General features: G+C 43.5%; 3 protein-coding genes across 3 annotated transcripts; 1 reads left to right on the top strand and 2 right to left on the bottom strand.

Moving 5' to 3' along the window:
• Positions 1-233: 233 nt before the first annotated feature.
• Positions 234-2,918, bottom strand: purbb (purine-rich element binding protein Bb). The gene has a single exon (XM_020458018.2). It carries the CDS (start codon positions 2,901-2,903, stop codon positions 1,839-1,841), a length of 1,065 nt encoding a protein of 354 aa, XP_020313607.2. The 5' UTR covers positions 2,904-2,918; the 3' UTR covers positions 234-1,838.
• Positions 2,919-5,971: 3,053 nt separating this feature from the next.
• On the top strand, positions 5,972-8,698 carry h2az2b (H2A.Z variant histone 2b). The gene is made up of 5 exons (XM_020458019.2): positions 5,972-6,099; positions 6,971-7,048; positions 7,210-7,323; positions 7,471-7,600; positions 7,754-8,698. Exons 1-5 carry the CDS (start codon positions 6,097-6,099, stop codon positions 7,813-7,815), a joined length of 387 nt encoding a protein of 128 aa, XP_020313608.1. The 5' UTR covers positions 5,972-6,096; the 3' UTR covers positions 7,816-8,698.
• Positions 8,699-9,596: 898 nt separating this feature from the next.
• On the bottom strand, positions 9,597-11,903 carry LOC109868798 (homeobox protein engrailed-like ceh-16). Its single transcript, XM_020458522.2, has 4 exons — positions 11,573-11,903; positions 11,178-11,240; positions 10,960-11,090; positions 9,597-9,956 (listed from the first exon to the last, which is right to left on the bottom strand). Exons 1-4 carry the CDS (start codon positions 11,856-11,858, stop codon positions 9,597-9,599), a joined length of 840 nt encoding a protein of 279 aa, XP_020314111.1. The 5' UTR covers positions 11,859-11,903.
• Positions 11,904-18,375: the final 6,472 nt, after the last annotated feature.

The raw sequence follows: 18,375 nt of genomic DNA on the forward strand, positions 1-18,375 counted from the left end.
CCCAACTCAGATCAACTGTCTGTGACTGGTTCTACATGTTTATTTGGGAACAACTACAAGCAACAGAGAATAGCAGGGACTATAATTATTTTCACTGATTGTAGTAGGACCTTTAAAACCTAAGAAGAGAAAGTTAAAATGGAGAACTATGAAGTACCTTTCAGCAGCTGCTGGTTGTTGGAGTGAGGAGAGAGAGGGAGAGAAAGGGATTTTCTGAAGTAACAATCACAATATCTATTGCATTTATATTCTTTTTAATCACAGAAGTGTTATTTCTTTCACTCTCTGGGAGAAACCCAACAAATGAAAATAAAGAAAAAGCTCAAAGAAAACAACATCATGGACTATTTAGTCACATCCCAGCTATGTTTCATGAAATACTTAGGCTATATAATTCATATACATTTTTCCTTTTCTTTTTAAGGTATTTAAAAAATATTGTATGCTGGTTTGTTCAGTATCTTCTCTTTTATACGTATAATATTCTTTCAATATAGTTCTCTTTCGAAATAAAAAGGAAACCATCCATCCATACGTTACTGTCCAGTGGCGTAGTGTGATGTTAGTGGTGTGGCGGTGCTGAGGCCTGGGCTCTGAGACACAGAGTGTGTGTGGTCTCTCCTGGCTGGGCCTGAGCAGAGGAACTGGTGGTATGTTATCATTGATGCCACACACAGCCTGGCTGGCTGGGTGACAGTAGTAGTAGTAGCTCTGGGTTTCACCCAGTGATCACTTGCATTGGCCTGCTCACAAGGCTCCCGCAGTGTGTTGGTGTGTGTGTGTGTGTGTGTGTGGATAAGTGGGGGTCCCATCCGTGTGTCAACGCTGAGAGAAAGCTCCCATGGGACTCATACAGCAGGAAGATACTGTCCTTCCTGGTTGCTGATTGGTTAACAGGCCTGTCAATCTATTGACACCAGGTCACATTGCGTGAGGACTGAGGAGACACACTGCTCCACTCTTACAGAGACTTACAGATTACTTTCAAACCCATTAAGTCAGAGGAAACAGACTTTGTAAATATTGCCTGGCATTTATATGTAATTTTTAAAAATCACTCCATGTTTAGGTCTATTTGCTTGGAGAGTGACGTGATACTGTGAGCTAACTACATTAGCACACAGCTCCAATTTAGTCTCTGAGGCCTTTAGATAGTAGTTCTCTCTAACGTTTCTCATCATAATCGTCTGTTAAGGGGCCTGCCTGTGTTATATAGCTATCTCTATCGGTTAACACACTAAATATAAACCTCCACGAAATGACAGCAGGCAGCATTCTAGACATTCCTTCCTACTACTTTCACTAACTTGTAAGGATCCCACACACACTGCCCACATAGGAGAAACCTAGAATGGGAATACAATGGATGCTGGTTATCTCCTTACACGGAGAAATGGAAATAGCTAAATCAATGGGGTCAAGGTACACTCCTTACTCTTTTAAATATATATCTATATTTGAAAGGAAACATTTATTATAAAGATGTCATTGGCTTCTTAAATTGTTATGAAAACCACGTTGCTGGTTTTAGGTATATTTCTTTTTCTACAAAACACAATTGCAATCTTTTTTAAATCCATGAGAAAAGTCTCATTTACACACTACTATACTAGTCCCATAACTTTAACTTTTTGTTTTACTTCACACCCCATATAACCCTCATAAACAAACTCCAGGTGTTAAATACATCAATAGTTCGTGTCAAATTTACTTTTTAACGCCACGATATTTTCTAGTATTAAAGTTCGATTCGTCATGCACTTAAATCTGTCATTTCTGCCACATATCTATTGCTGATCTTACTGTGTGAACTGAACTATATAAGCAGTTTCAACTACTCAGTCGTCATCCACCTCCTCTCCCTCCGACTCCTCTCTCCTCTCATAAATTTTATCCCGCTGTCGCTCCTGGATCTCTTTCATCTCCTCCGCATAGCGGCTGAAAGCTCCTCCGAACTTCCCCCACGCTTTGAACGGGATGGTGATAGAGTTCCTGTAGCTCGGTTTGACCTCGCTCACTCGCAGGAACACGCCGTATTTGTTGGACCCGACGTCGAAAAAGAACCGTTTAGAGTCCACCATGATGGATGTGCCCTCGGGAAGCTCCCCATAGGCCCCAGCTGCGGTTCCACCCGCCAACTCTTCGTCGTCTCCACCGTAATCATCTATATGCTTGGCAAGGGCGTCTCTAAACTCTATTAAGCCTTGGGCCGGAAGGGCTATGGTCTGCCCGGCCTGCATGCCTCCTCCAGGCCCCCCTACTCCGAACCCGGGCCCTCGGTTTACGGTCTGTCGGATCCGCAGGAACCTCCCCCGCTGGTTCTCCTTCAGATCGAGGTAGTATTTACGGTTCTCACGGACCAAGAACTCGCTCTTCAGGGCTCGCCTGGGCCCGCCGTCCTCTCCGACCGAGGACTGGGCGATCTGCTCCGGGCTGCTAGGCCCCAGTTGGGCGTAGTGCTCTATGAAATCCCCCAGGTAGTCACGAAACTCCGCCGCAACTGACATGGACAGGGTCAGGCGACTTTTGGAGCCCCCGGCCCCGACCTCGGCGATTTTGATGAACCTGCCCTTGTTGTTTTGCTTGACGTCCAGGTAGAAGCGCTTGTTCTGGATATCCAGTCGCTTGGACGCCAGCTCCTGGGTCTCCTGCTCTCTCTGGGAGTGCTGGAACCCGCTTCCACCACCTCCTCCTCCTCCTCCGCTGCTGCCACCGCCGCGCTCGCTCCCACTGTCACCATCCGCCATCTTCAGCACCGCCAGCCAGCTTCTCCCTCTCCTGCGTATCTCCCTCTCGGCTTGCACACCCCCTTCATGGTCATCACCAAAACCCGCCCCAAGCGCTCCCGCATTGGCCTTGGGTCTGCCAATCACTCCAGGTTCAACGAATTCTCTTTCCCTCATTGGTCGATTTCCGCTGTCAATCACGCTTACATCTTAACCTTGTAACATGTAATTGGTTCAGATGTAGGTTCTGTTGACGTAATTCTCGTGGAGCTTTTACCCTACTGGACACCGGGATCACGACCACACCACCGTCCAATCAACGGGCCAACATTTTTACAACCATTTTTACTATGAAGTTCCAATAAATTGTAGCTGATCCTTTTCTGTGCAGTTGCTATGGCATTTAAGGCTAAACTGGGCAAACCTGAAACTTTAGACTGGTGGATTACTACAGACAACAGCAGTAATAAAAGCAATTCCATATCAATTGTTACACTTATACTATACAGTGACAGTCATTTGACAATGTCACAAAAGACCAGCCATTTACACTGAGATTAATACATTTTACCTTGTACATTTTCATAAACCTAGGCATTGGTACAAAAAATATTTAACCATCTAACTCCTAATATTTTCTCTGTCATCCAGATATGAATGTTGCTATTAATTCCACCACAGTGGTGCCCATACTATTATTTATTTTTTTGTCATTTAGCAGACGCTTTTATCCAGAGCAATTAGGGTTAAGTGCCTTGCTCAAGGTCACATCGGCAGATGTTTTCACTTAGTCGGATCGGGGATTCAAACAAGCAACCTTTTGGTTACTGGCCCAACTCTCTTAACCGCTAGACTACCTGCCACCAATCAAACAATCAACCCATGATCAGTCAGCTAGTACTGTAGCAAATTCAGAGGGGTTGTACACTGGACTTGAACATGGGTCTCTGATTCAGAGGCAAGCACCAAAGATCACTACACTATATATCCCTCCTCCACTATCTCACTTATGACACCAGTGTAGGGAATTCAGTGGTGGATTGGTTAAGACTCGAACCCAGTGCCCAGTTTTTCAAAACATTTAATCCAGATAAAAACATGAGTTAAATTCTGTTCCTCCCTCAGATGTGATCCCTCGTTTTTTTCTTGATGTAGTTTAAAAGACAAAAACAGAATCAAACCATAACATATCACATCATATGCTACAACAAAGATCATGTTATATGATCCCATAAAATTTGGTCTAAATATTTTCTAAAAGGAAGGGGGAACAAAATCGAATGGGGTAAACTGGGTTGAGACAACAAAGCGTCATTTTGATCTGGATTTTTTTTAAAACTGGGCCCAGGTCACTCTGGTTCCAAAACAAGCACGCTACAATATATTGATAATGTGGCAAAGAGGCCCCGTTTACATTAACCTCATATACACTGAGTGTACAACATATTAGGAACCGCTATGTCCATGACATAAACTGACCAGGTGAATGCAGGTGAAAAATGTGATCCCTTATTGATGTCACTTGTTAAATCCACTTAATTCAGTGTAAATGTAGGGGAAGAGACAGGTTAAAGAAGGATTTTTAAGCCTAGAGACAATTGAGCGTGATAATGTATGCATGCTATTCAGAGGGTTAATAGTCAAGACAAAAGATGGAAGTGCCTTTGAACAGGGTATGGTAGTAGGTGCCAGGCGTACCGGTTTGAGTGCGTTAAGAACTGCAACGCTGCTGGGTTTTTCACACTCAACAGCTTCCTGTGTGTATCAAGAATGGTCCAACACCTAAAGGACATCCAGCCAACTTGACACAACTGTGTGAAGCATTGAAGTCACCTTGTAGAGTCCATGCTCCAACGAATTGAGGCTGTTCTGAGGGCAAAAGGGGGTGCAACTCAATATTAGGAAGGTGTTCCTAATGTTTTGTACACTCAGTATACATCCAGCAGGCAGGCAACACCCATATCGATGTTTTATCCCATTATATTTCACCTTTTATCATGTAAGTCATGGGTACAAATTACACATTGAATATTGGGGTGCCTGACATATTCTTGACAGCGGCACTTATGGGGGTGCACAAACCACATTGATATTTAATCTCCTATGTAGGAGGAGATTAATTGATTGGTAATGCCCATCAGTCCAGTCCAGTTCCAAACACAGCAGCACTGGCAGCAGGGGAGACTCACTCCACCCCTAAGGAGGCCTGACTGGGATGAGCTTCTCTCACAAGGAAGATGGGCGAGCCAGAGGGTTTCCCAAGAGAGCATAACACTACATAAAGTGCAGATAGTAGAATACAGACATGCTTCTCTCTGTCAATTTGATAAGATTAGAGTAAATACTTATTAAAGCCACAGTCTAGGCTTTACATTACATGTTTTATTTACTTCTTTGTAAAACAAGGTTTAACCTAAATCCTAACAAGACAATATCAATACAAACATTGGTCCAATATACTACATTTATATTTTAACATTTGTAAATTTGCATCCTTTTGAATACACCCCAGGAGGAAGGGCAGCAGCCAACACAGTGCCTAGCCTGCTCACCTACTACATAGGTTGCAAATATCAATGTCCACTGGTACAGGGTTTTGAATCTACTGGCAGGTAACATTGGTCAAATACTGTAAAGCAGCATAGGTTAGTTGAGGGGCACATCACTTACTAGTTTGGAGTTTGCACTTTTGGGGCATTTTTATTGCTTCGATTGTGCCAGCCAAACTAAATCACAGCACTCATGTATTCTACCCGGGTCTGGCAGCAACAACGTTGATCAAGTGAGAGATGGTGAACAGAGTGACATGCGATTCAGGTACGTCAGAGTTAATGGTAGTGTGGTGGATGAGAGGAGTTTTTCTAATACAATGTAACGCTCTGAGCACATGGAAAAGCACAATATTTATCCCATCATTATTCATGTATTAAAAAACCTAAGTACAAATGTAGCTACTCATTCGTTCTATCTGAATGATCATTCTGAATCTCACCGGGAAAAAAAATCATATATCAACTCAATTACATGGATTATGTAGTTTAAATTTGTTCATGTCACAGAATTGTTGGTATTTCATCTTAATCTGCATCTAGGACCTACTTGTGTGACCGTACCTTCAGTGAATTATAAATGCGGTAGTATTTCTCTGGTGTTTTCTACTATCCCAAAACGTCCAATACAGTTGCAGGAATGAGTAAACACTGTACAAACACGATTGCAATTGGTTGAAGAGACCGTTCGAACCAGCAAGCAGAAAAGCTATTGGTTGGCTCTGGAAGCTCGAGGAATCCTCATTCATCCGCTTGGCGTTGCTTCGTGGTTTATTGTTTCTCTCCGTTTCGAAATAGAACAGGGAAAAGTCACCGGCGACATGGTAACGAGTTTTTTATTATTTTTATGCACATTCTGTGTGTGCACTCTGTATTATAGGACATATTATAGTAAATTGGATTAAATGTAAATGATATGCTAAACGGGCAAGTAGCATTCACGAATTCAAGCTTGCGTGCAAAATAACGTTAGGACGTCGTCGATTGACACTCGAAAGCTAGCTAACGAAAGAGCGCCATCTACATTTAGCTAGTACGCCATCTGTTTTACAACCGACTCGCTTCTCATACTTATTTCAAACACATCTTAACTATATCTAATATCTGGCTACGTTATCCCCTGACTCTTTTTGGTTGTTATTATGTTAATATTCCAAGATATTCGCAAAGTTTGGGTTGTGTATTGAATTAACGTTACGGTAGCAAGTTTCCACCGAGCTAGCTAGCTAAACCAGGTTATCACTAATCCGCCTAGCGAGCAGAGATACTACTGGCGAGCAGCCAAGAAAACCTGTGCTAACGTTAGCTAGCTACAAGCATACCAATATTTCACAGTTTTAGATAGCTAAAACCATTCTTACTGCGTTTTTATGCATATTTAGATTTTTTTTTTTTTTGCAACATTTGAATGAATCATCTTCAATAAATCAAATGACAGTTAGGTAAACTATATACCTGAAATGGTTCATTATCTTCCAATTGGCGGGATAAGTGTGATTGTAATGACAGGTTGCTTGAAGTTGTAAACAAAAATAACATTAAGAAAATGCTAGTGTATTAATAATTAATTTGTACACCATTGAGTCTTTTTCATCCTGGCCACAGTTCAGCAAGGCATTGAGAAGTAAAAAAAATTTAAAATGTTTTTATCTAGTTGATGTAACATATACTGAATTTCTGTTTCTCCCCTTCCAGGCAGGAGGAAAGGCTGGAAAGGACAGTGGTAAAGCTAAGGCAAAGGCTGTTTCTCGCTCCCAGAGGGCTGGACTCCAGGCATGTACCCACTCTTTCCCCTGGTTTTCTGTGGTCACATGTGAATCAGTCTCTTTTCCTGGGTTTTCCCTGTTGAATTAGTCACAAGTGAATCCTACATAACAGATAGGCATCTTCTGCCTAGAGTGTTTCTCATTGTGTGTATGTTTCTCCTTGTGTAGTTCCCGGTGGGTCGTATCCACAGACACCTGAAAACCAGGACCACCAGCCATGGCAGAGTGGGAGCCACCGCAGCCGTCTACAGTGCTGCCATCTTGGAGTACCTCACCGCTGAAGTGAGATGTTTTTATTCACCCCCCCCCCCCCCCCCCCCCCCCAAAAGGAGACTCATTGAGGACTCTGACGAAGGTCAATAGAGCAGGCTTTTGCTCCAACACTTCCCTAACGCACACTTACTGAACATATTTTTGTTTCCCTTTCAGGTGTTGGAGTTGGCAGGGAACGCCTCCAAGGATCTGAAGGTGAAGCGTATCACTCCACGTCACTTACAGCTGGCCATCCGCGGAGATGAGGAATTGGACTCGCTCATCAAGGCTACCATTGCTGGAGGAGGTGAGTTGTAAACTAATGAATTGGGTTTATGTATTGTTCTTCCAGTAACTCAAAGCACTTTATATTACATGGGGTAGGGCAAACTCACCTCTTCACCTACCAATGTGTATCACTAGCGCCCATTCGTAATGTCCCCTTTTCTCCCTCCTGCAGGTGTGATCCCTCACATCCACAAGTCTCTGATTGGAAAGAAGGGCCAACAGAAGACTGCATAGAGGAAGTGACCTCCCACATCACCAGGAAGGAATGGGCAGCCATGTTCATTTTGTTTCTCATATTTTTTGGGGGGAAATTTTGTAACCATAGTTGTAGTCTCTCGAGGGAGATGTGTAGTCTTTGAGGTATGTGTTGATTTGTACTGTTTTAAAGGGGTGTGTTTTAGGGTAGGGTTTTTTGCAGACAAGAAACTTGTGCAATAACCACGTTTCCATCCACAGTTTTTATGCGAGTAAAGTCATAGTGTATAAAAAACCAAGACAGCAGTGATGGAAACAGGAATTTTCGGTACAATTTTATAAATGCCAACAGACCATTTGTTTGTTTGACGTGGTGGGATCTTTTTGTGTTGGTAAAATGTATGATGTGAGAAATGCCAGTGAAAACTCCTTTATGCACAAATATTGATTAGAAGAAACCATGCATTTTATTAGGCTACAGATGAAATTTTATGATGAACTTCACAGGGTGGTGGTGGAAGTGTATGGTGATGAGCTTGATGCTTCTGTCCAATAACCACAGAGTAGGCATATTTGCAAGTTAATGCAACAATTTTTGTGACAACTAGCGGTAGAGTTGAAAATGCAATGGAAACACATACATGGAACTTTAGAAGTACATTTTGTGTGCACTGTCATCACACACAGATTTCTATCTGTAAAAGGTCAGTTTGGTGGAAACGCCACTGATGGAAAAAATTTCATATTTTCATTATCTACATTTTTGAGTATTCGCATAAATCTGTTGCCAATTGGATGGAGACCTAGCTACTGACCAACAAATGCTGAAGTTCTTGTCATGTTTTGAAAAACTTTGAGTTGATTGGATTTTGCTACAAACTTGTTTTATACCTACAAAAGATAAAGTCTTTTTTTAAAAACCCTCCGTGTGTGTTCATATTTTAGCCAGAATATGATTAATAGTTTTCTATGTAGCTTTGACCTCTCTTACCTTTAGAGATATAGTAGTCGGTCGGCACTCATGAATTTGAGGTGGGGGGGGGGACTAAAACTAAGTTTAGTGAAACATTTGTTCTGAGAAATCAATTAAAAAAAAAATCAGGACACATTCGTGAGTGTGGACTTTCTCTTAAATGTTTTTAATGTAATCTACATTTTATCAGGGAGTCATACTGAGACCACAGTCTCTTACTAATGAGCCTTCAATTATAGAAAATACACACAACAAAATATAAAAACTAAAGATGTGAGTTAGCTGGTGCATACTGAGTCACATCCACACAGCATGACAACTTCTCTGTTAGGCAGTAGGTGGCCCTCGACCATTTGTAAACTGGTCAGAGATATTGAGGTGTTTGAAATCAGACATTATCACAGTACAACAAAATCCAGTCTATATTCAGGCATTATGTTTATTTTTCACGATACTTCCAAATATAGAAATCAAGTGGAGGAAAAGAGATTATCTTGATTATAATGCAAATTGAAGAACAAAAAAAAACATTTCTCACTTCTTTAGAACACTTATACAGCAGCCACATAGTTTCATTAAAAGTGAATATACTTGAATAGAACCTACAGTATGACAATACAAAAGAAAGCAGGAACACATTCATTATTGCACTCTACCCTGATTGGAAAACTTAACAATTTCGCCACTCCTTTAAGTAGCTTTTTTTAGTTGCCAATACATTAGAATATTATAGAAGCTGGTGAGGTAGTGGGATACATCTCAATAGTCTAAAGTAGCTTCTACCCTCATCTCACTTCCTTAAAATCACTTCAGACTATTGAGAACCACCCTATTTCATCCAAAAGTTCTAACACAGGTGAGAGTGAGGCTGGTAGGCCCCCATCAGTGGGTTAGACCTTGGAGTGGGCATCACCAGCCCGGGGAGGCTGACGTATTGGTATAAAGAGTCCATGGGGGTGGCAGGGAGGCTGGGCAGTGCTGGACCGGCCATGGAGGAGCTGTATTGGTTGTGGAGGTATGGGGTGGAAGTGCCCCCCTCGGCTCCTGCGTGATAGGGATGGTAGGTGGGGTTGGGGCCTGGGCGGTAGGCCTGTAGCTCGGTGTAGTGCAGCAGGTGAGATGTTACTTTAGCTTGGCAGGCTTGGGCCAGAGCATCCTGGACCATCCTCTTCATCCTCATACGCCTGTTCTGGAACCAGTTACGGATCTGAGGAGAAACAGAGAGAAGAGTTAGTTCAGGGATTGATGGGCAACATTGATGGGGCCACAAAATCTGAACTCATTATTAAGGGCCGAGGTGGCTTGTGGGTCTGCATACGCACATCCATACCCACACCTGCAGTCCTAGCCTTTTGGGGGACCTAAGTGAAATTTGAGAGGGGGTCCACCCTACCTTGCGGGCAAAACATTTCAGCGGCCCACCTCTTGACAGCGGAGAGAAAAAAACGTTACATTTTAGAGTTAAATTCCTGCTATTTTATTTTAACCCCTTTTTGATCTTGTCTCATCGCTGCAACTCCAAACTGGTTGGAAGGCGAAGGTCGAGTCATGCGTCCTCCGAAACATGACCCACCAAACCCGCGCTTCTTAACACCCGCCCGCTTAACCTGGAAGCCAGCCACACCAATGTCAGAAGAAACACCATTCAACTGACGACTGAGGTCAGCTAGCAGGTGCCCGGCTCGCCACAAGGTGTCGCTAGAGCTTGATGAGCCAAGTAAAGCTCCCCCCCGATCAAACCCTCCCCTAAACCGGAGGACTCAGGGCCAATTGTAAGCCGCGCTATGGGATCCCGGCCGGCTGTGATCCAACCCAGGATCGAACACGGGTCTGTAGTGACGCCTTTAGTACTGCGATGCAGTGCTGTAGACCGTTGCACCACTCGGGAGGCCCTAAAATGTTGCACTTTTAAAGCAGGTTTGCTGCAATTCTACACATTTTGCCATGGGGTAGAGATAAATGTTTGCAGTTTTAAATATGATATCTGAGTGGGCGTGACTAACAAAATTACCCATGGTTTGGCGGGTAATTTGACACATTTTTTAACCTTGACTTAACTAGGCAAGTCAGTTAAGAACAAATTCTTATTTTCAATTACGGCCTAGGAACAGTGGGTTAACTGCCTTGTTCAGGGGCAGAACGACAGATTTCTACCTTGTCAGCTCAGGGATTCGATCTTGCAACCTTTTTTTGGGGGGGGGGGTGCCTACCTGTTTGTCTGTAAGGTTGAGTCTCTCGCAGAGCTCGGCCTTGTCCTGAGTGCCCAGGTAGGCGTTCCTCTTGAAGGCCGTCTCCAGCCTGTTGATCTGCTCCGCTTTGTAGGCTGTACGTGGCCGCCTCCCTGTAGGAAGAGAGAGAGAGATGGGAGACAAGGAGGGAGAGGTGAAGGTGCCGTCCGGGGGGGTGGTGGGGGAGAGGGATCGCCCGCCTTCGCTCTCGTACCCTGACGTTCCCTCCTCTGTTCTACTGATGAAGCCAGTCTCAGCCACTTCTGAGGAGAGAGAGGGTAGAAATGGAGAGAAGTTAGATTTCAAATCCATCTATATGTTACATCATAGTGGTTCCCAAAACGTTTGTGTGCTCTGAACCTTTCAAACAAATTCATGTCTCTGAGGTGCGTCCTAACTATGGAGCTTTCAGCACTTTAAGAGCTAAATCAGATGTAGCTATTACTTATGAATTCTCTATCTCTGAGTCAATTAATTCCTCCAATACACAGCTTAAAACACACCCCAAAACAACAAGACACTATTTAAATTAATGTATGCTCCCCATCTAAGCTCAGATCCTGAGGTGAGTTCATTTGAGGAAAAGTGAACCTACCTTGGTGGTTGTGGTGGAGGGGGCTACTCCTCTTGGTATGTGTACACATCTCAGGGCCTGCCAGGCAGGGATAGCTGAATGGGTTGAGCCTCTGTCCTCTCCTTGCCTGGTTCTCCTGATTCTCGGGTCTCGGTCGGCAGTAGAACCCAGGCAGGCTCTCAGGTTGGGTCACAGAGGTGCTGTTGGGTCCAACAGAGAACCAGGAAGAGGGGAGAGGCGAGGGTCTCATGCTTCCTAATGCCTGGCTACTTTGGGCAAGCCACTCGATGGAGAAATGTCCCCTCATGGTTGTATGATGGAGATATCCAACAAAATAAATCAAAATCCAGCAAAAGTCCTGTTGTTTGGGTGGAAAAACTGTCCTTTTGGAGAAATATAATCTAATATTATCCTTTGGGTTCCAGAAATGCAAACAACCTTTTCTCAAAGCTGGGTAAATCCAGTGAAGACTGTGTGTTCTCTCTCAGCGGGTCAGTGTCCTGGTAAATGGAGTAATCATCTGAGTCTCAGGAGTAGAGTCAGTATTTATCCAGGGAATTCCTCCTCATTTACAACTCACTCAGCTAAGGATCAAAGAACATCCTCCCCTTCCTCCTTCAGTTTTCACAACTGCAGTAATTAAGACATCTCAATCAACCTGAATGAGATGAGACCATTACCTACTGGCTCCAGTGAGTCTGGAAAGTTTACCCCCCCCCCCCCCCCCTCACACACACACACACACACACACCATCCCATTCGTACTGTCCTCACTCCGCTCAACATAATGAAATAATGTCTGATCTTCCTGATCCCGAAAGACATTGTTGTCTAATAATGTTCAGTCTCATTGGGTCTCGTCTCCACTGGTGAGCGAGAGGACTGACAGCTCTGATTTAATAATTGGGTTGTTGTTTGGTTGCGCAAAAAAATGTATTGAACCCCTTGGTCTATTGTATGTAGTATTTAGGCTTTCTAAAGTGTTCAACTGGTCATGTCGCCAAAAGCGTAGTATTATTCAAATCAACCACATCACTGTTTCACATTTATGGAAGCTATTTAGTTTCCCATTGGAGTTCTGAGAAGCTACCGAATGTGATTTATTCTCTGAATACGGTCGCCTCGAGACGTCTATGTCATTCGGGTTTTTGAGTATCAAAGATCCGCATTCCACTGAAGGGACCGGTCTCCGTTTGCGCGCAGAGACAGCCGCCTGGAGGCGGAGAAGTGGAGAGATAGTGCGCGCAGCAGCCCTCGGATCCATTCCACCCACCGGTCCGAATAACAGACCGTAACTATTTTATCAATGAGTCAGTTTGTAATTAAGCCGATTTTGGATTATTATCTGTGTATTGTTATTTTATTGCTAGATATTGCTGCATTGTTGGAGCAAGAAACATACGCATTTCGCTGCACCTGCAATAACATCTGCAAAACTGTGTATGCGACCAATAAACTTTGATTAGATTAGATTGAATCCCTAACACAATGTATCAATCGCTCAGCCACTCAGCCCTCTCTCCCTCCCCTGCCTTCGGAGACAAAGTGCTGGAGAGTGGAGGAGATAGGCTACAGCACCACAGGAGCTGCATTGCTGTACAAAAAGGCTCTTATTAATTAATGCAAGTAATAACCGTCTATAGTCACTCTGTGGTAAATAATCATTAATGCGGAGTTCCTGGGACAGAGGCCTGTTCTATTATGTAGGAAGCCACACACACACAAAATCAGGGTCTTTGATGGCCTATGTATGCCAGTGGTATGGGAGAGATGGTCGTGCTGTCTCCTGCAGTACTTCTCCGGTCTGAGACTCCTGTCTCTCAATTCAATTCAAGGGGCTTTATTGGCATGGGAAACATGTGTTAACATTGCCAAAGCAAGTGAGTTCGATAATATACAAAAGTGAAATAAACTATAAAAAATAACAGTAAACTCTCTTTCTTGCTCAACAGCCCCAGATCAAAGCACAGCACCCAGCTCACTATCACTGATCAGAATGACAGGGGAGACAGACAGGTGGGCTAGGTACCCATCCCACTCTACAGCATGAAGAGACTGAGTGCCTAGCAGTGAAAGAGACAGAGATTGAGATAGGGATGGAGATATGGAAGGAGAGAGTAAACAAAAAGATCAGAATCTTTTGAAGTCCTATCTGTAGTCAATAGGCCTGTGTGCAAATTCCTCAGTGTGTGTGTGTGTGTGTTTGTGGAAGGCAGATCTCTTGAGGAAATGAATCCTAGGAATGTGTCTCTGCACTACTACTTCTAATTTGAATGTAGTTTATTTTATTAATCTATTTCCTTGCTAATTTATACATACAGTCCTTGCAGGGTATGGAGAGGGGGGGGGAGGGTGCTATTGGGAAGCCCTGCTGTCTGTGTAAGACGGAACTTTAGAATGAGTTCTTATTCTATCGATGGAAGCTCCCGGAACATTCTAATCTGCAGTTACAGAACAGGTTCAATAAAATAAAAACAGGTTATGACATTTTATTCATGACAATGCCCTACTTCCAGAATCTTAAAACCTGGTATATGAGTGACACTCACATGGCATTGAGTTAGTCAACCCAACACACACTCATTAATACATTGCTAAGGCATATTCCTGGTTCTGTGATTTCCTTGTTTAAAGGCCCATTCCATTTGGACTCTTAATGTAGTCACTGATTGGTCTTTCGTGGTACAGTGCCTTGCGAAAGTATTCGGCCCCCTTGAACTTTGCGACCTTTTGCCACATTTCAGGCTTCAAACATGAAGATATAAAACTGTATTTTTTTGTGAAGAATCAACAACAAGTGGGACACAATCATGAAGTGGAACGACATTTATTGGATATTTCAAACTTTTTTAACAAATCAAAAACTGAAAAATTGGGCGTGCAAAATTATTCAGCCCCCTTAAGTTAATACTTTGTAGCTCCACCTTTTGCTGCGATTACAGCTGTAAGTCGCTTGGGGTATGTCTCTATCAGTTTTGCACATCGAGAGACTGATTTTTTTCCCCATTCCTCCTTGCAAAACAGCTCGAGCTCAGTGAGGTTGGATGGAGAGCATTTGTGAACAGCAGTTTTCAGTTCTTTCCACAGATTCTCGATTGGATTCAGGTCTGGACTTTGACTTGGCCATTCTAACACCTGGATATGTTTATTTTTGAACCATTCCATTGTAGATTTTGCTTTATGTTTTGGATCATTGTCTTGTTGGAAGATAAATCTCCGTCCCAGTCTCAGGTCTTTTGCAGACTCCATCAGGTTTTCTTCCAGAATGGTCCTGTATTTGGCTCCATCCATCTTCCCATCAATTTTAACCATCTTCCCTCTCCCTGCTGAAGAAAAGCAGGCCCAAACCATGATGCTGCCACCACCATGTTTGACAGTGGGGATGTTGTGTTCAGGGTGATGAGCTGTGTTGCTTTTACGCCAAACATAACGTTTTGCATTGTTGCCAAAAAGTTCAATTTTGGTTTCATCTGACCAGAGCACCTTCTTCCACATGTTTGGTGTGTCTCCCAGGTGGCTTGTGGCAAACTTTAAACAACATTTTTATGGATATCTTTAAGAAATGGCTTTCTTCTTGCCACTCTTCCATAAAGGCCAGATTTGTGCAATATACAACTGATTGTTGTCCTATGGACAGAGTCTCCCACCTCAGCTGTAGATCTCTGCAGTTCATCCAGAGTGATCATGGGCCTCTTGGCTGCATCTCTGATCAGTCTTCTCCTTGTATGAGCTGAAAGTTTAGAGGGACGGCCAGGTCTTGGTAGATTTGCAGTGGTCTGATACTCCTTCCATTTCAATATTATCACTTGCACAGTGCTCCTTGGGATGTTTAAAGCTTGGGAAATCTTTTTGTATCCAAATCCGGCTTTAAACTTCTTCACAACAGTATCTCGGACCTGCCTGGTGTGTTCCTTGTTCTTCATGATGCTCTCTGCGCTTTTAACGGACCTCTGAGACTATCACAGTGCAGGTGCATTTATACGGAGACTTGATTACACACAGGTGGATTGTATTTATCATCATTAGTCATTTAGGTCAACATTGGATCATTCAGAGATCCTCACTGAACTTCTGGAGAGAGTTTGCTGCACTGAAAGTAAAGGTTTTTGATCGGTTTTTGATTTGTTAAAAAAGTTTGAAATATCCAATAAATGTCGTTCCACTTCATGATTGTGTCCCACTTGTTGTTGATTCTTCACAAAAAAATACAGTTTTATATCTTTATGTTTGAAGCCTGAAATGTGGCAGAAGGTCGCAAAGTTCAAGGGGGGCGAATACTTTCGCAAGGCACTGTATGTGTGTCTTCAACTGTATTAGCTATAGCTCATGTAGTTTGTTTGCTCTGCCATTACACTTATTTATGGCCACACTGTTTCCACCTGGGTCCCGCCCTACTACATAACTGGGCCATATTTGACCTTCATGTTAAATTCCACTCCCGATTTGAGATAGACCCCTTTTCTCTTTTCTCAAATTCAACTTTTGACAAAATGAAATGGACCAACACTCTGCTGTATGTGTGTGTGTTCAACTGTATTAACTCACACAGTTACATTATTAGCTCACCATTATTAGTTGGTTTGTGTGTGTGTGTGAGATCCAGGGAGAGGCCATTCTGTCTGTGGGCTGACGGTCTTCAGCTGTGCTTCTCTTTGATTGGCTCCATTCACAGCCTTTCATCTCTAATGGTACTGTTTGGCCCTTTTTGCTGTTCTGTTATGGACACAGACACTCTCCTTGCCCTCTCAGGACACACACACGAGCATGCAGGGGTGCACGCACACACACAGGCACGCACATACACACAGGCACGCACACACACAGGCACGCACATACACACAGGCATGCACACACACAGGCACTGTCGTGGACGACACATGCACACGTGTAGACAGACATACACAAACAGAAGTTGTCCCTACTAGACACTGATCTAAGCAGTTTAGCACTTTAACCCCCAAATGGTTATGGTTAGGATTTGTGGAGGTTAAGGTGATCCAAGATCTGTGCCCAGTGCGGGACTAGGAGACAGAGGACAGGAAGCAGTCTAACTGGCAGCATTTATACTTCAGCCCAAAATGGAAAGGGGAATTGATAAAATATTGTAACACATGTCCAAATACCACACATACAGAGGTGCCTTTTATCTTAATTCAATACATGTACAGTATCATCAGAACAATCAGTTGAAGGACACTTAAACATTGCTGATATAAACCCTCTGATTGAAGTTTTATATCAGTGAATCTGCTATTCACGGCCTGTTTGTTCATGTTAGTTTATCTGTGATGGAATGATTATTAACCTGTTTGGCTCCTGTTGTCCACCAGTGTCCCGCCCTGTGTGGTGTATAACAGCCAGCCAATCAGACCTCTTCTCCTTGTCTTACAGATTCCCATCAGCTCCTTCAAAGGCTCCTGGTGCTTTGATATACTGGTCATGGAAGAAAAGCACTGTGACTCCTATGATCAAAAGGAGAGGGGGGGGGGTGGGACAAGCCTTTGGTCATGACCCCCCCCCCCCCCACAACAAAACCATTATTACCTACAGTAGGCAGGCCTCCAGTCTGGCCCCACAGACAGGCGGTCTACTTTTCAGTCCCTGTAGAGGTGAGACATAGGAGACACACACACCCTCTCTGACATACACACACACACAAAAGTGCATGAACACACACACCAGTAGTGATGTGTTCAGTACTTCCTGAAGAACACGACCCAGTCCCACAGACCTCCAGTCTCTGCTGCTCCTCTCAGAACACGACCCAGTCCCACAGACCTCCAGTCTCTGCTGCCCCTCTCAGAACACGACCCAGTCCCACAGACCTCCAGTCTCTGCTGCCCCTCTCAGAACACGACCCAGTCCCACAGACCTCCAGTCTCTGCTGCTCCTCTCAGAACACAAAGGTGTTGCTGTGTGTCTCTCCCTCCCAGTCAGTCAGTAAACTTTTGTTTCACACGTGTGGCATCACCGGCGTGGGAACACGTGACGTGCCAATCGGGAGCAGGCGTCGTGGAGAAGAACTGCTGCTCCGCCTCTCACACACACACAAGCACATGCAGACACACATTCTGAGATTGACAAGCCCCTTTACATGCTTATCTATATAAATACATTTTTTATTTGAACTCATAACTAGTTTGACTATTAGAAATGCCTTGGGGTCCTAGGGGTCTTTCACTAAGCTGATCCTGTTCCATTGAGTTTGGTGTGACAGAGCGATCTGAGGTGTGTGTGTGTGAGAGGTGACGGTGCTTTTGAAGTTGGACCGGCATTTAGAGGATAATGAGGCTGTTAGGAAGAGGTGCTGGAAACGCCAGTGGAGGCACACACACAATATGAGAAATGACCCTGTCTGTTTCCAATAAACCTTTAAAACCCTGTAGGAAGAGGTGGTGATTATGTGAACATGAAATATAATGCAGGGTTGCAGAGTGAGGAGCTTTTAATTATGTGACCCGTGTTTAAATGTTGAGCAAAATAACTGAATGTTCTCTTGTATATCATTTTCTACTGCAAGTTTGAATCTTGGGTACATTTGTGTCAAATGTATGTTTGGTAGTTCAGCAGTCTGAGAAAGCAGACATTTACAGAAAATAAAGTATGGTTAACCAGATTTCTTCTCAAGACTGAAGAGTGTAATTGTATCTCATGCCGATTTAAATCAAATCAACCTCAAAATTCAAAATGTTATGCAATTGTTGATTGGTTGGCTGACTGTCTGGATTTAATTTCATCCGATGACTATATTAGTCATAGAACATCACTGGTGTCGAGCTCCCTGCCATCCAGGACCTCTATACCAGGCAATGTCAAAGGAAGGC

The sequence above is a fragment of the Oncorhynchus kisutch genome, linkage group LG23, assembly GCF_002021735.2.
Source record: "Oncorhynchus kisutch isolate 150728-3 linkage group LG23, Okis_V2, whole genome shotgun sequence".
Taxonomy (NCBI): domain Eukaryota; kingdom Metazoa; phylum Chordata; class Actinopteri; order Salmoniformes; family Salmonidae; genus Oncorhynchus; species Oncorhynchus kisutch.

Excerpts from the sequence above, each read along its gene's own strand:
- purbb (XM_020458018.2), bottom strand. The coding sequence starts at position 2,903 with ATGAGGGAAAGAGAATTCGTTGAACCTGGAGTGATTGGCAGACCCAAG.
- h2az2b (XM_020458019.2), top strand. Across the intron at positions 7,049-7,209 it reads CCCAGAGGGCTGGACTCCAG|TTCCCGGTGGGTCGTATCCA; the intron begins GCATGTACCCAC and ends CTCCTTGTGTAG. Across the intron at positions 7,601-7,753 it reads GGCTACCATTGCTGGAGGAG|GTGTGATCCCTCACATCCAC; the intron begins GTGAGTTGTAAA and ends TCCCTCCTGCAG.
- LOC109868798 (XM_020458522.2), bottom strand. The coding sequence starts at position 11,858 with ATGAGGGGACATTTCTCCATCGAGTGGCTTGCCCAAAGTAGCCAGGCA. Across the intron at positions 11,241-11,572 it reads CCTCCACCACAACCACCAAG|AAGTGGCTGAGACTGGCTTC; the intron begins GTAGGTTCACTT and ends CTCTCTCCTCAG. Across the intron at positions 9,957-10,959 it reads TCAACCTTACAGACAAACAG|ATCCGTAACTGGTTCCAGAA; the intron begins GTAGGCACCCCC and ends GTTTCTCCTCAG.